Below are 14,436 nucleotides of genomic sequence, written 5' to 3'. Positions count from 1 at the left end.
TGTACCTTTAAATCATAGGAAGTATAACTGATAACGAATAAGAAAAAAACACACCTAGCAATTACAAAAAAACATAAAAAATATATTAAACTCAAGTAACAATCTCAGCATTATTTCCCTACCCTCGAAAGGTTGTTCACATACCTACCTTAAATCACTTAATAATAAAAATAATGAACAATATTTTGTGGCCACTGCTCAGAATGGATGTACGAGTAAGGTTGAGTCTCGTGGTACTAAAGAGCTCCTCCTCATAGACATAACCATTAGCCAACAAGTTCGGCGGAGCAGGAAAGCTCTCTCTGCTGCCTGGATTGACTATAAGAAGACCTATGATTCGGTGCCTCAATCATGGCGGGAGAGGATCTTAGAGTTGTATAAGGTAGATGCAACTCTGAGATCCTTTTTACGCTCATGCTCATGCATGGGGCAGTGGACTACAGTCCTTCGGCAGCCAGGTGGTAGTGAGAGGTCTCCTGATCCATTGAACTTCATAAGGATCGAGCGAGGCATTTCCAGGGTGACAGTTTGAGTCCCTTATGGTTCTGCCTAGCACTGAATCCTCTTCGCACTCTGTTAAAGGATTCAGGGCTTAGTTATCGGCTACGAAGAGGGGGTGAGGTCATTAGTCACCTGCTCTACATGGATGATCTCAAGTTGTTCGCAACAAAACGACAAGACCTGGTGAAGTTGCTAAAAACCACACAGGTATTTAGCAACGCCATCAGGATGGAGTTTGGTGTAGACAAGTGTGCGGTCTTACATGTAGACAGGGAAAAGTTGTGAATTCTCCGAATTTACAGTTTTTCAATAATCACTAAAGGGTGCCTATCACCCTTTAGTGATAAATATTATTAGTTAAGTACCTAAAAAAATAAAAGCAAACTGTGACTATACCAACTGTTACCGTTTACCAAAGAAATTTTATAATGAATTGTGTATTTTTTTTAAAACGAAAACTGTGTTTAAACATATAGTCACACTTTACTCATTAAAAAAACTAAACAACTTACCTTTTTTGTGACGAACGGCCGTTACTATCCAAATAATCACACTATGAATTTAAACTTTCGTCATCACTCCGCAACAAACACGTTCTTACTTGCATAGACCCGTTATTGTATTTAGCGAGCCGTTCAAAGTTTGGCTTAGTAACGTTATGCTTTAACGCTAGATGGCGTTAGAAGGCAATTTTGAAGAAGTGGTCTATTTTATCTTGTAGTTTACGTGTCCTTTAGTAAGATGGCGTTGATAACTCATTTTTGCGAAAAATTTGTTGCGGTGTTCCTAAAAAAATATCAGTTTTGTGTGGTAAAATAGAATATTTTGAAAGTATTGTGTACATTTTGATTAGAAACAACAAAAATAAGTTAAATAAATTGAATTTTATTAAAAACAATCGTAAAAATTTTGGCACTCGTCAAATCTGGTCTTCATCGTACTTAATATTTAAGTAGCAAAAGCTTTCGATTCTACTGTTTAGAATTAATTTTCAGATTCGTTCAAGATTTTCAGGTATATTATGATCTTACCAAAAATCCATCCTGCGTAACAACTTGTAAGTTACACTGTCGAACAAAACGAAAACTATTGCAAATAAAATATCTCTTTTAAAAGCTACAGCCACGTGGATCGAATTATATCACTTAGCAGAAAATACATCGCATTTCGCCGTAGCGAGCACTATAAAACTGTCTAGGGGAGCACAATGAAGTGAATAAACTTTGAATGTGATTCTAAAAAGAGTCAATTCCTTTGAAAAAGTGCACTTCTGAGCACATCTGCGACCGACCCATCTAACGAATCAGTCTGCAGCGCAATGGGTCGGGAATATCAAAGGTAGTTTTGGGGTTCTGTGCGAAAATTTCCCGAGCGTAAAAGAGTTTTTCTCAACTTTTATTTATCTGAAGTGAAAATCAAAATGATTACTTATTCGTCATTATCATACGAGTAGGTAGGTACAAAGTTGTTAGGTTTCACAAGGGTTTCACGATCTTTTTACCGTATGCATACGTAAAATAATAAGATTCAAGATGTGTGTGTGTGTGGTCGATAAGTAGCGACTGCGTAAAAAATTACATGCTTATATGACAGATTGTACACTTACAGCGCCCCTAGCGGTTACTTTCAGGAACTAAAGTTTTCTTGGTTTTTTTTTGACGCACTCGCTAGCGTTGATGTTTAATGTAAACTCATGGTAAAGCTACCATTGCTTTATAAAATTTATTGAGGAGTCGCGGTATGACATTATTTGTAAAAGTGTCTCAATTGACCGATGGTATTACCACAAAATATTACCCCTAAATACAGTACCACGGTAGCAACCGCTTCACGCGCTTGCCAATTTTTTCCCCTCCCTATACAGTCAGAGACAAAACGCAACGCAAGTGTATACCGAGTGGGGACTATTTGTTCGGCGGCCCGTGGGACTTCTGAGGAGTTTGGTACTGTTTGCTGTTTCATTAGACAATCGTCCTGGATAATGGATTAGCTTTGCACTATAGGACTATGTATTCGACAGTAAACAATTAAACCAGTGCAGGGCGCGGAGCGGGCACCTTTTAATCACAAAAATACCTTAGATTATTTTTATTTTTTCATGTATTTTCGTGTCAAATAAAGATTATCCAATTTCTATTTTATGAAATTGGTGTTGACATGGAAAAATACACTGGACCGCAAAGAAAAAGGGTCGGTTATATAATCTTATAATCTTCAAAAATACTTAACCTTTTGAAACAAAACATGCTAGAGTCACTAGGTATTTTACACTATCGGCCGCCCGCGACTTCGTACACGTGGACCCCGTTTTACCCCCTTAGGGGTTGAATTTTGCAAAATCCCGTCTTGGTGAGCACCAACGTTCTAAAAGGAACCCCCATGCAAAATTTGAGACTCCTAGTACTTGTAGTTTCTGAGATTTCGTGATGAGTGAGTGAGTTAGTCAGTCAATCAGAGACCTTACGCTTTTATACTCGTAGTTATAGATTTATAAAAATAATCGCAACGCGAGTGTATACCGAGTGGGGACTATTTGTTCGGCGGCCCGTGGGACTGCTGAGGAGTTGGTACTGTTTGCTGTTTCATTAGACAATCGTCCTGGATAATGGATTAGCTTTGCACTATAGGACTATGTATTCGACAGTAAACAATTAAACCAGTGTCGGGCTGAGCGGGCGCCTTTTTAGCACAAAAATACCTTATCAGAGGGCCTAGTGTGAGTTTACATCAAACGTGCTTACTAGTGAGCGCGTCAAAAAATGACATTAAATGTATGACGGATTGTACAGCGCCCCTAGCGGGAAACGTTCAAAAACTAAAATGTTCATACTTTTTTTACTCAAACCACAGCTCAAACTCACACTTAGCCCACTGGTGCGATTGCGGTCAAATACCTGCCTTGTCCTACTAGTCCTAGTAAGTCCAACTAATATTATAAATGCGAAAGTTTGGATGTCTGGATGTTTGTTACTCTTTTACGCAAAAACTACTGAACGGATTTCGATGAAACCTTACAGTATTATTGTTTATAACCCAGAATAACATATAGATAGACTATATTTTATGACGATTTGTGACAAACTAAATTTCACGCGGGTGAAGCCGCGGGCAAAAGCTAAGTTGTAAAGTTTTCTACTTCTACATAAAGTAACAATTTTTTAATGGAAATACATTTAATTTATTAATACTCAATTTTAAAATAGTCATTTAGGAATTGTAACAGTCCGAATAAAACGTATTGTGGTTTTGGAAAGTAGTTTAATCGACTGCATGCGGCGATTGCGGTTGGCCTGTTCAAATAAATTATAATCTTTTGTGTTCGGAAAACCAAGCATATACCCACTCGCACAAATAGTAAATTGAACGGCTCTCCAATATTAGTAAAAATAATAAGTTTTTAGTACAAATACATATGAAAATTACAAAAGAAATTCCACATTGAAAATAAAATAAAAAATGTACCAAATACTAAGAATATTTTAGGATTATTCACAGGGCTATTATATTAACACTTTATTAGCCAATATTTACTATTGAAACAAGAAAACAACATAGGTTGTTTTTTTTTTAACTTTATTTTGTTACAATCCATTAAGGTAAGTAATCAATTTGGCACATCAATTTAAAACTCATCGCCCTTATGGGAAAGTGAGCAATTTTTACTCCATACCCTTAACTTAAGAAACCAATCGAAATAATGCTTAGTACAGCTGGGTCTTCGTAGCTTTCTTTAAGCCATGAATTATAGTCAGTGCCTGAGGTAAGGGAGGGTGTTTTTGTAACGTCAAACGTCATCGAGACTTCAGATTTATAATTGTGCTCTATCACGTTATGATAATATGTCAATGTTTGTCACTGGCTGAGTTATGCGCTGGACCGAAAGTGCGAGTGACAAAGAAAATGGGGCTTTGGCTTAGGTGTTCGGCAAATGATAGATGCATTTTAGTAAATACATCAATATATACTAGTCTATTCTTATAATTATTATAAATGCGAGAGTAACTCTGTCTTGCTTTCACGCCTAAACCACTGAACCGATTTTGATGAAAATTTGCATAGAGATAGTTTGAGTCCCGGGAAAGGACATAGAATAGTTTTTATCCTGGTTTTTGAAACAGGGACGCGCGCGATAATGTTTTCTGTGACATAAAATTCCACGCGGGTGAATGATGAACCTCCTCTGTTGCAAATTGTCTATGGTACTTTAAGAATGATACAAGTGACATCTTTGTGGAAAATATCTTGATCTTAAAATAACAGAAATGTAGCTCATTTATTAAGTTGAATAAAGCCTAGTTTCTGAAGGCCGTATCTTTTCATTTGTAACAATTTATTCAACTTAATTGTGACAATGTCTCATAACGAAACTGTGTCGTCGAGTTCCATCACGAGAGGTTCTCGTTATCTAAATCCGGAAAAATTTTCAACGGATCCAAGTACGCCCGGTGCAGAGCTCCAATGGAGTCATTGGCTGCATACATTCCAAAACTTCATATCAGAAGAGATAAGTAATGCTAGTCCTGACTTAAAATTAAAGCTACTTATCAACTATTTGGCGCCTGGAGTCTTTGCTATAATAAAAGGATGTGCCAGTTATGACGAAGCAATAGAATTACTTAAAAAATCATACGAGAAACCTCGGAATCATATTCTGGCTCGGCACATCCTCTCAACAAGACAGCAAAAGCCTGAGGAATCTATACGTGATTATGTTCGTGCCTTGAAACTGTTAGCCCAAGATTGTGATTTTCACGCTGTGACTGCCGAACAAAATCAAAACGATTTCATGTGTATTGCATTCATATCGGGTATCAACTCTCAAAGAATCCGTCAAAGACTGTTGGAAAATTTGACATTGTCATTCGATGACGCACAGAACCAGGCACTGACACTTGAAACCGCCGAAAAAAGTTTGCACTCTTTCTCAATTTCATCTAATCCGACCTCATTGCTTAACGCTATACCGGTTCAACCAGAACAAGAAAAGGAGGTCGATGATAATTTAGCCGCTGTTAATTTCGGTCATAAAAAACGTCGATGTTTTTTTTGCGGTGGTAATGTACATCAACGTATAAAGTGTCCTGCGTTTCATTCGCAATGCCAATTATGCTCCAAGAAAGGACATTTTGCAAATGTATGTCGGAGCAGTGGTGGAACGAGTCCTAAAATGAATGCTGTAACTCAAGATACACCTACGGAGGCAGCGTCGGTAATTGCAGCCGCTCCAGGAAGTCTGCGAAAAGCGACTATCCCCATAACTATTAACGACTACCTTGCAGACGCACTCGTTGACACAGGAAGTTCAGTAAGCTTTATTGACAAAGGTTTGGCTGAAACATTAAAACTAAAGAAGAAACGTTGCAGTCAGTCTATTACACTAGCATCGCTAAGCCATACCTCTATCGTAGAAGGATCGTGTTCCGTAACTTTAAAGATCGATAAACATATTTACCCGAAACGGAATTTGCTGATTGTAAACAACTTGTGTGCAGACGTCATAATTGGGCATGATATACTAAAAACACATTCTTCGCTCATTTTGAACTTCGGTGGTGAGGAGGAGCCCCTCAGCGTCTGTAACGTAATGGAAGCCTCGGTTCCTCCTGCTTCAATTTTCACAAATCTCACTCCTTCTATTAAGCCCATTGCTATCAAGTCCAGGAGGCACAACGATGAAGACGAAGCCTTTATCAAAGTAGAGGTGAACAAACTACTTGAAGATGGCGTCATAAAGCCAAGTGTGTCTCCCTGGAGAGCACAAGTTCTCGTCGCTGGAGGAGGCAACCACAGAAAGCGACTTGTTATTGATTACTCAAGAACTATCAATATTTTTACCGAACTGGACGCCTATCCCTTGCCAAAAATAAATTCAATAATTTCAAAAGTTTCCAAATTCAACTTTTTTAGTCAAATCGATTTGAAAAGCGCTTATCATCAAGTGCCCATACTGAAAAAAGAACAGAAGTTTACTGCCTTCGAAGCATGTGGAAAACTGTACGAATTTACTCGAATCCCATTTGGCGTTACTAACGGCGTAGCCGCTTTCCAGCGAACACTAGAATTCATCATAGAAAAGGAAAATTTAGTTGGAACCTATGCTTATCTCGATGATGTGACCATCTGTGGCGTGACTAAGGCCGAACACGATAAAAACCTTAATGCCTTTCTACAGGCGGCTGAAAAATATAGACTTACATTGAATAAAGAAAAGTGCACCTTTTGTTCGGAAACCATTAATCTTTTGGGTCACACCATCACCAATCAGACAATCAAACCTGACAAATCAAGAATACAACCTTTACTCGATCTTCCTGAGCCTAAAGATTCAATGTCACTCAAAAGGGTTTTAGGATTATTTGCACATTATAGCCCATGGGTAAGAAACTTTTCTCATAAATTGAGGCCATTGATAGATAGTACCGAATTTCCTCTTTCTAATGAAGCATTATCAAGCTTTAACAATTTAAAGACTGAGCTCGCTAACGCTAGTTTACATGCAATTGATCTTAAAGCTACTTTCACTGTCGAAACGGATGCATCAGAATATGCGATTGGAGCCATTTTATCACAGGACGAACGACCTGTAGCTTACTTTTCTCGTTCATTATCTCCACCTGAGAGACGCCACTCTTCAATAGAAATGGAGGCGTGTGCCATCGTTGAAGCACTTCGCAAGTGGCGCCACTTCCTTTTAGGAAGGCATTTTGTTTTAATCACTGACCAGCAGTCAGTAGCGTTTATGTTGCAAGCTCACCATTCAAGCAAAATTAAGAATGAAAAGGTAGAGCGTTGGAGACTCGAGCTATCAGCATACAAATATGATGTTATATATAGACCGGGGAAGGAGAATTTGGCCGCTGATGCACTGTCTCGCGTTTGTGCTCAGATACACACCAACGTCACAAATAAACTAATTGAGTTGCACAACGCTCTTGGACACCCTGGTATTACTCGTATGACTCATTGGATCAGAACTAAAAATTTGCCATACTCTGTCACTGATATAAAAGCGATTACTTCTGCTTGCAGAATTTGTGCTGAAATCAAACCACAATTTCACAAAACTCAAGGAAAGCTTATTAAGGCGATAGCTCCTTTTGAACGACTAAGCATTGATTTCAAGGGCCCATTACCTTCAAAGAGCAAGAATAGATACATCCTCACTATTATCGATGAATTCTCTAGATTTCCATTCGCATATCCTTGTCAAGATTTATCTGCAGACACTGTAATCAGATGCCTTAAAGATATTTTTTTTATGTTCGGCACTCCTCTCTTTGTCCATTCTGATAGAGGCTCTGCTTTTGTGTCAGAACGAGTGCAGCAGTTCTTGCTTTCTTTAAACGTGGCAAGTAGCCGGACTACTCCATATAATCCACAAGGTAATAGACAAGTTGAACGTTTAAACGGGACATTGTGGAGGACAGTGCAACTTTTCCTAAAATCTAAGGGCCTGGAAGTGACGGATTGGGAACAAGTGCTATCCGAATCTTTACATTCTATACGTTCTTTACTTTGCACGGCCACAAATTGCACTCCTCACGAACGTTTGTTTTTCCACCCTCGACGAACAATGAATGGGCAGTCGATACCATCATGGTTATCGTCTTCTGGGACCGCTCTCATGAAAAGGAATGTTCGTGCTTCAAAGTACGACCCCTTAGTGGAAGAGGTCGAACTTTTACAAACAAATCCATCATATTCGTATATAAGATTACAAGATGGTAGAGAGACCACCGTTTCAAACAGACATTTGGCTCCTTTACCGGATGGAGAGGATGATTCCTGTCAAGAAGAGCCATCAGACTTAGATGAAATAGTTCAGGAATCTGAATCTGTTCAGCAGCTTGAACTTGGTCAAGAAACTGGTGTTGCTGAAGAGCCAGAGGCAAACCTGAGCCGGCGTTCCCACAGGGCTCGCAGAAGACCAGGCTATCTAGAAGATTTCGTTTGTGATAATGACTAAAGTGTACCTGGACATTGAAATATAGCGAGGGAGAATGATATGAACCTCCTCTGTTGCAAATTGTCTATGGTACTTTAAGAATGATACAAGTGACATCTTTGTGGAAAATATCTTGATCTTAAAATAACAGAAATGTAGCTCATTTATTAAGTTGAATAAAGCCTAGTTTCTGAAGGCCGTATCTTTTCATTTGTAACAGTGAAGCCGCGAGCTGAAAGCTAGTTTAGAATATGATGGTATTTTTTGGTGTCTAAATATAACAATAGATAAAGTTTGACGTAATGTAGAGTCTTAATCTTATTACAGACATAGATGGAACCAAAATGGTGTCAATTCAGCTTAAACCACGGCTACGGGTATAATATCGCAGGCCGCTACCAATCGATCAACATGGAAAGCATTGGGGGAGGCCTATGTTCGGCAGTGGACGTGCTATGGCTGAAATGATAATGATGATGAGGATGAAGGATAAATATTGCCATGAGGCTGATTTTAACAACAAAACAAAACATAATTATAATGTACTGTATTATTGATTGTACTTATTGTTTAATTTTTTGGTACCAAATAAATGTTTTTTCTTTCTTTCTTTCTTTCTTTCTATTATGATTTTAAGGTGTCGCTTTATTTAAAAGTGTTCATTTAAATATCACGAAATGAAATTATTTTTTCCGACAAGCATTCAAAATTCCCAGCAATTTTACTAACTGAAAATTTGGTTGTTTTTGAGAAACATGATCCCTGAGGGATCAGGTAGACTAGTCGAGAGGCGAAGGGCCTGATTATTGTCCCTTAAGGGACACGAGTCATTGCCCCGCCCATATAAACGGGGTAGTTTTACATTCTTGCTTTTAGTCCGATGAAATTCGGAGGCGAATTGAAGAGGGTTTCAGCAAATCAGTGGTTCTCAACATTGTGATACAATGTTTTTTTATGCATAACAAGGCAGGTATTTGACCGCAATCGCACCTGGTGTTAAATGAGATGCAGTCTTGGATGGTGCCACAGTGTTAACTACCCATTTTTGTTTTTGCTCTCGCTCTCATCGATTAATGTTGAATCTTTGTGATAGAACGAGACGACAGGATCGGCAATGGGTAGTTAACACTGTTGCCAATAGTACATTTATCTGCCCTGTAAGGTGCAAGTACCTATTCACTCTCGCCTCAAAAATTTGAGGCAACGTTGCACTGTTTCGTTTCATTTTCATAGAAATGGTTATAATACACCAGGGTTGGCGAACCAATGGCACGCGTGCCAATGATGGCACGCGACATAATATTTTGGGCACGCCACCAATCACAAATTCAGTAATTCAATAGTAAATAATGTGTTTTGATTATGAGCTATCGTATTTGCCGTCATCAGTTAGTGCCACTGTAGAGTAAGGTCGTGTCACTCACCAGTGGTGCCACTTGATAGCATTAGGTGTTAATTTAATGGCACGTGTCTATGACTACTTCAAATTTTTTTTTAAATAGTGGCACGTTCAAACTTAAAGGTTCGCCATCCCTGTAATACACCATTTTATTTTTATTTGTTTAAACATTTTAATAATGAGTGAATAGTCAGTGGCATCGTTACGAACACGTTTGGATATAATGCTGTAGTTACCTGAAAAAGAGCACCCCATTTAGCGATGTCTTGTAGACTTTAGGTTCGTTTAGGGGGGCAAGTGAGAAACTATGTTGAGAACTATAGTCCGTTAAGTGACGGAGAATGGATGTAATGAGAGGATCACTCCTAAACGTATACGTATAGTCGTAGGTATACGTATAAACGTCCATAATGTTTTAAAGTGCTCATTGTCGAAGTTTTTACGTTTTTTCACATCTGTTTGTATTTGGATACAATTTAAATTCTTGAGATAATAGTGGGTACGAAACTAAAAATTTGGCTATTTAATGTCTTCTAAAACATAAATATATTTCAAATTGAACCCCTAACTTGTGAGGATGTACAAATTATCAGTTCTAGGCAAAAGTACGAGTATAGTCTTTTTATAAAGAATAATAAGTAGTTTGTATTGTACTAGTAAAATTTTTATTCACGCAGTCGGAGTCACACGCAATAGTTAGTCGTAAAGCAATCTTATATTTCGTATAACGAAACTGATAGACATCGTGCCATAAATGTTGGAGATTCCAGAAAGTACTTTCTGTAACGACGTCGCCTCTAAACGTTATTGCGTTGAGGTTGAGATGGTTTGCGAAATGTCCTCAAAATTAAATGTACATTTCTGAAGAAATTCTATTAAAGTATTAGACTAGTTTTCTTAACATTTAGGCTGGGTTTCACCATCTTACTTTGACTTTGACAAACATCAAAAATCTGTCAAACTCCATACAAAAAACACCGGTTATCATCAAAGTTACGGTCAAAATTAGCTGGTGCAACTCAGCTTTAGTATTTCTCAGGAATGATTTAACATAATGTTATCGTATCTAGTAATGCTGGTAGGTTTTCCGAAAAGTATAAATAAATGATGTAACTTCTAGAAACAAGTCGCAATTTATCTACTTCTACGAGTAGTTAAGATATAAAGTTTTTGTAGGTAATTTTCTTAGTGAAATCATCATCATCATCATCATTTCAGCCATAGGACGTCCACTGCTGAACATAGGCCTCCCCCAATGCTTTCCATGTTGATCGATTGGTAGCGGCCTGCGTCCAGCGCTTCCCTGCTACCTTTACGATGTCGTCGGTCCACCTTGTAGGTGGACGTCCCACGCTGCGTTTTCCGGTACGCGGCCTCCATTCCAGAACCTTTCTCCCCCATCGGGAAAGTTCTTAGTGAAAGCTACAATGTAACCTTGTTGTTGATCAAATAAATAAATAATGTAAATGTAGAGAAAAATCGATCACTTAAACTGTAATGTAATTATGATCGTAGAGAAATAGTTCAAGCTAATACTTTGAAGAGATGCTCTGTTTTTGTCTGATATGTCTTTATTAAAACTTGAATTTATAAAAGAACTAGTTAAGCAAGTCTTGCCTTTCTTCGTTAAGACGTCAGTCTCATAGTTGAAAGTCCACGCAAACTTTTAACAAGCCATTAGTTTGAATGTTCAATAAAAATAAGCACGTTCTTATACCGAGTGAAAAACAAAAAACTCGTGAACTCAAATTATACCCAGTGGGGCTAAGTTTTTCCATCTTGTTTATTTCAAAACCAATCTAAAATGTAAGGCCAAGTCCCGTAATAAGGTCTAAGCTGGTACTAGATCAGGGATGGCGAACCTTTATGTATGAACGTTCGCCTTTTCTAAAAAATATTTGATGTAGTCATAGACGTGCTATCAAATAATACCTAATGATATCAATGTGTGTGAGTAGGTGGCACTGCTCAGTTTACTCTTGTTTTTGTTTTTCTTCCATTATTATGTGCCACTGTTATGTCTATACAGGGTGTTAGGTAAATGGGTATATGAGCCGACACTAGCCCATATTAACATGGGCATATAAATGGTATGGTGAAGTTAGAAATTTGATATCATCATTTTAATTCATTTTATTTTTTTTAATTTTCATACAAAATAAATTTACTTAAATCCGATTTGTACCATTTATATGCCCATGTTAACATGGGCTAGTGTCGGCTCATATACCCATTTACCTAACACCCTGTATGTAATTGCCTGTATTTGTGTGATGTCCTTTGTAATAAATAAATAATATCGTCTTTCTTTCAATGAGAGGTATCGTACAAGTGGCGCCACTGGCAAGTGACAGGACCTTACTCTATAGTGGCACTAACTGATGAGGGCAAATACGATAGCGCTTATTCAAAATAGATTATAAACAATTTTTTTTTAAAGTGAATTTTGTGATTTATGCGTGCCCTAAATATTGTGGAGCGTTCCATCAATGGCACGCGTGCCACTGGGTCACCATCCCTGTACTAGATTAAATGCTTTGTCTTTTTTGTTTTAATAATTTGAGGACAGTCCTATCTTGCCTTTGGGTGCGTTAGAAGTTTCTGTGAGTTATTTCTAGGATTTTCTTAATGTAATCAAAATAGTTGTCGTTAAATATTAGCACAGTAAAAGTTATTGAAATTATCCTCTTTTTATAAATACAGCCTGCCCCAACATTTTCTATGGACAAAATCAAAATCAAAAATATTTATTCAGTTTAGACCACAAGTGGCACTTAGAACGTCAAAATGTAGTAAAAAATAAAAGGTAGCCCTTATGGGGCACTTTACATGTCTCCTTATCTTTTGGGCCCTACCAGACATAATATTAGGCTTGTTCGATAAGTCTTAGACCCAGCTATCTCTAGTAGCTATCTCTATCCGCGTGACGTGATAATTTTGGGACACCCTGTATAATTTTTATAAATTTAAATAATGTAAGTAGTGATCTAGGTACTCTACATAAATTTATTTACGTATGTTTTCCTATTAAGCCACATTTTACCGATGTCATGTAAATACAGATTAAACAAAACAAACGATACATCATGAACAAACGGCAAACGTCACGAATTCTATCCTGATCGTAATCTGGCGGATGGACTGATGCCGATAAATTATAAAGTTAACTGATTTTTGTCATGTCGTGTCACAGTTACAGAGTTTTGTCGTAAATCACGAAGCTTAGAAGGCTTATTAGATTTGTTTTTTGTATAAAATAGGTAGACAGAGTAGTGAAATATCACTGTATCGTGTACAAATGAGGTGACTTTGTAGTTAAACTTGTTTTTGTTAAAATTTTCCACCAAGAAGGAGCAGAGCGGAGCGGAGATGTGTTTTGAATAACCGATCAGATTTCATTATTTCCTCTTGTATTCTCCGCTCCGCACAGCTACGCTCCGCGCCGCGCCACCGTCACTGTCAAATTGTATAGAAAAATATATTCTTTTATGTATAACAAGGCAGGTATTTGACCACAATCGCACCTGATGTTAAGTGGGATGCAGTCTATGATGGTACATATCTGCCCTGTAGGTAAGTGCCTATTCACTCTCGCCTTGAAAAGGCCCGGATTATAGTCTTCGGGAAAGACGGCAGCAGGCAACGAATTCTCTCTTTTATAATGCGAATAGCTAGGGACTGCCCTAGCTGTTCGCATTATAAAAAAGTCAATCTGTCCGACACTTCTCCGCTCTGCTCCGCCTTGGTGGAAACCGGACCTTAAGAAAATATCTCATCATCATCATCATCATCATCTCAGCCAAAGGACGTCCACTGCTGAACATAGGCCTCCCCCAATGCTTTCCATGTTGCCCGGTTGGTAGCGGTCTGCCTAGAAAATATCTATCTGAGATCAATATGATTTTAAACCAAATTTTAACGTCAATAAGTTAGCTTTTAACTAGTTTTGGATTCGGTTTGGCTGCTTTAATTGGAATCGGTGAAACTATCTTCTATCGGAATCGGAAGATCGCAATCAATTGAAAACATTTGGAACCAAACACCACAGATTGTGTTAGTTCAAGAGCTAGGCTTCAAATTATTTTATTTTCTAGGAATCCAATCAATATAGATATTGAGTTAGCTCGATAGTTAGATAGTTAGTTACTCCATAGAGCGTCTCGTAGTGCAGGGAAAAGTTGAGGGCACCAGACCACGTGGTAGATCACCAATGAGATGGACGGACCAGATCAAGGCCGCAACTAAGTGCTCGGTTAGCGAAAGTACCCGGAAAGCTGCAGTCCGCGAGGAATGGCGCCGTATTACGAGGAACATCACTCTGAATCGTGATTCACAATGATGACCACGACCACTCTGACAAGAGTGTAACAACCGACAAGAAGAAGAATTGAGTTAGCTCTGCTTATAATAAATTGTTATATTTGTCGCTGCGTCTTTTCATATTAAACTCTTTTAGCAATATTATTTTACTAGAAATATTTTTGGTATTAAATAAATTCCAGAGTTTAATACTAGCCCAGTTTTTCGGTTACCACGAATTTTCACAATAAAACCCTCGATGAAACGATTTCACTCGCAATTTAACACTATC

General features: G+C 38.0%; 1 protein-coding gene across 1 annotated transcript; it reads left to right on the top strand.

The window, feature by feature from the left end:
• The first annotated feature begins 7,211 nt into the window (after positions 1 to 7,211).
• On the top strand, positions 7,212 to 8,467 carry LOC135075996 (uncharacterized). Its single transcript, XM_063970442.1, has one exon. It carries the CDS (start codon positions 7,241 to 7,243, stop codon positions 8,465 to 8,467), a length of 1,227 nt encoding a protein of 408 aa, XP_063826512.1. The 5' UTR covers positions 7,212 to 7,240.
• The last annotated feature ends 5,969 nt before the right edge of the window (positions 8,468 to 14,436 follow it).

The sequence above is a fragment of the Ostrinia nubilalis genome, chromosome 11 (assembly GCF_963855985.1).
Source record: "Ostrinia nubilalis chromosome 11, ilOstNubi1.1, whole genome shotgun sequence".
NCBI classification, from domain to species: domain Eukaryota; kingdom Metazoa; phylum Arthropoda; class Insecta; order Lepidoptera; family Crambidae; genus Ostrinia; species Ostrinia nubilalis.
This window is presented reverse-complemented; position numbering and strand designations above follow the sequence as displayed.

Bases quoted from the DNA above. Each gene is read 5' to 3' on its own strand.
- LOC135075996 (XM_063970442.1), top strand. From the start codon at position 7,241: ATGTTGCAAGCTCACCATTCAAGCAAAATTAAGAATGAAAAGGTAGAG.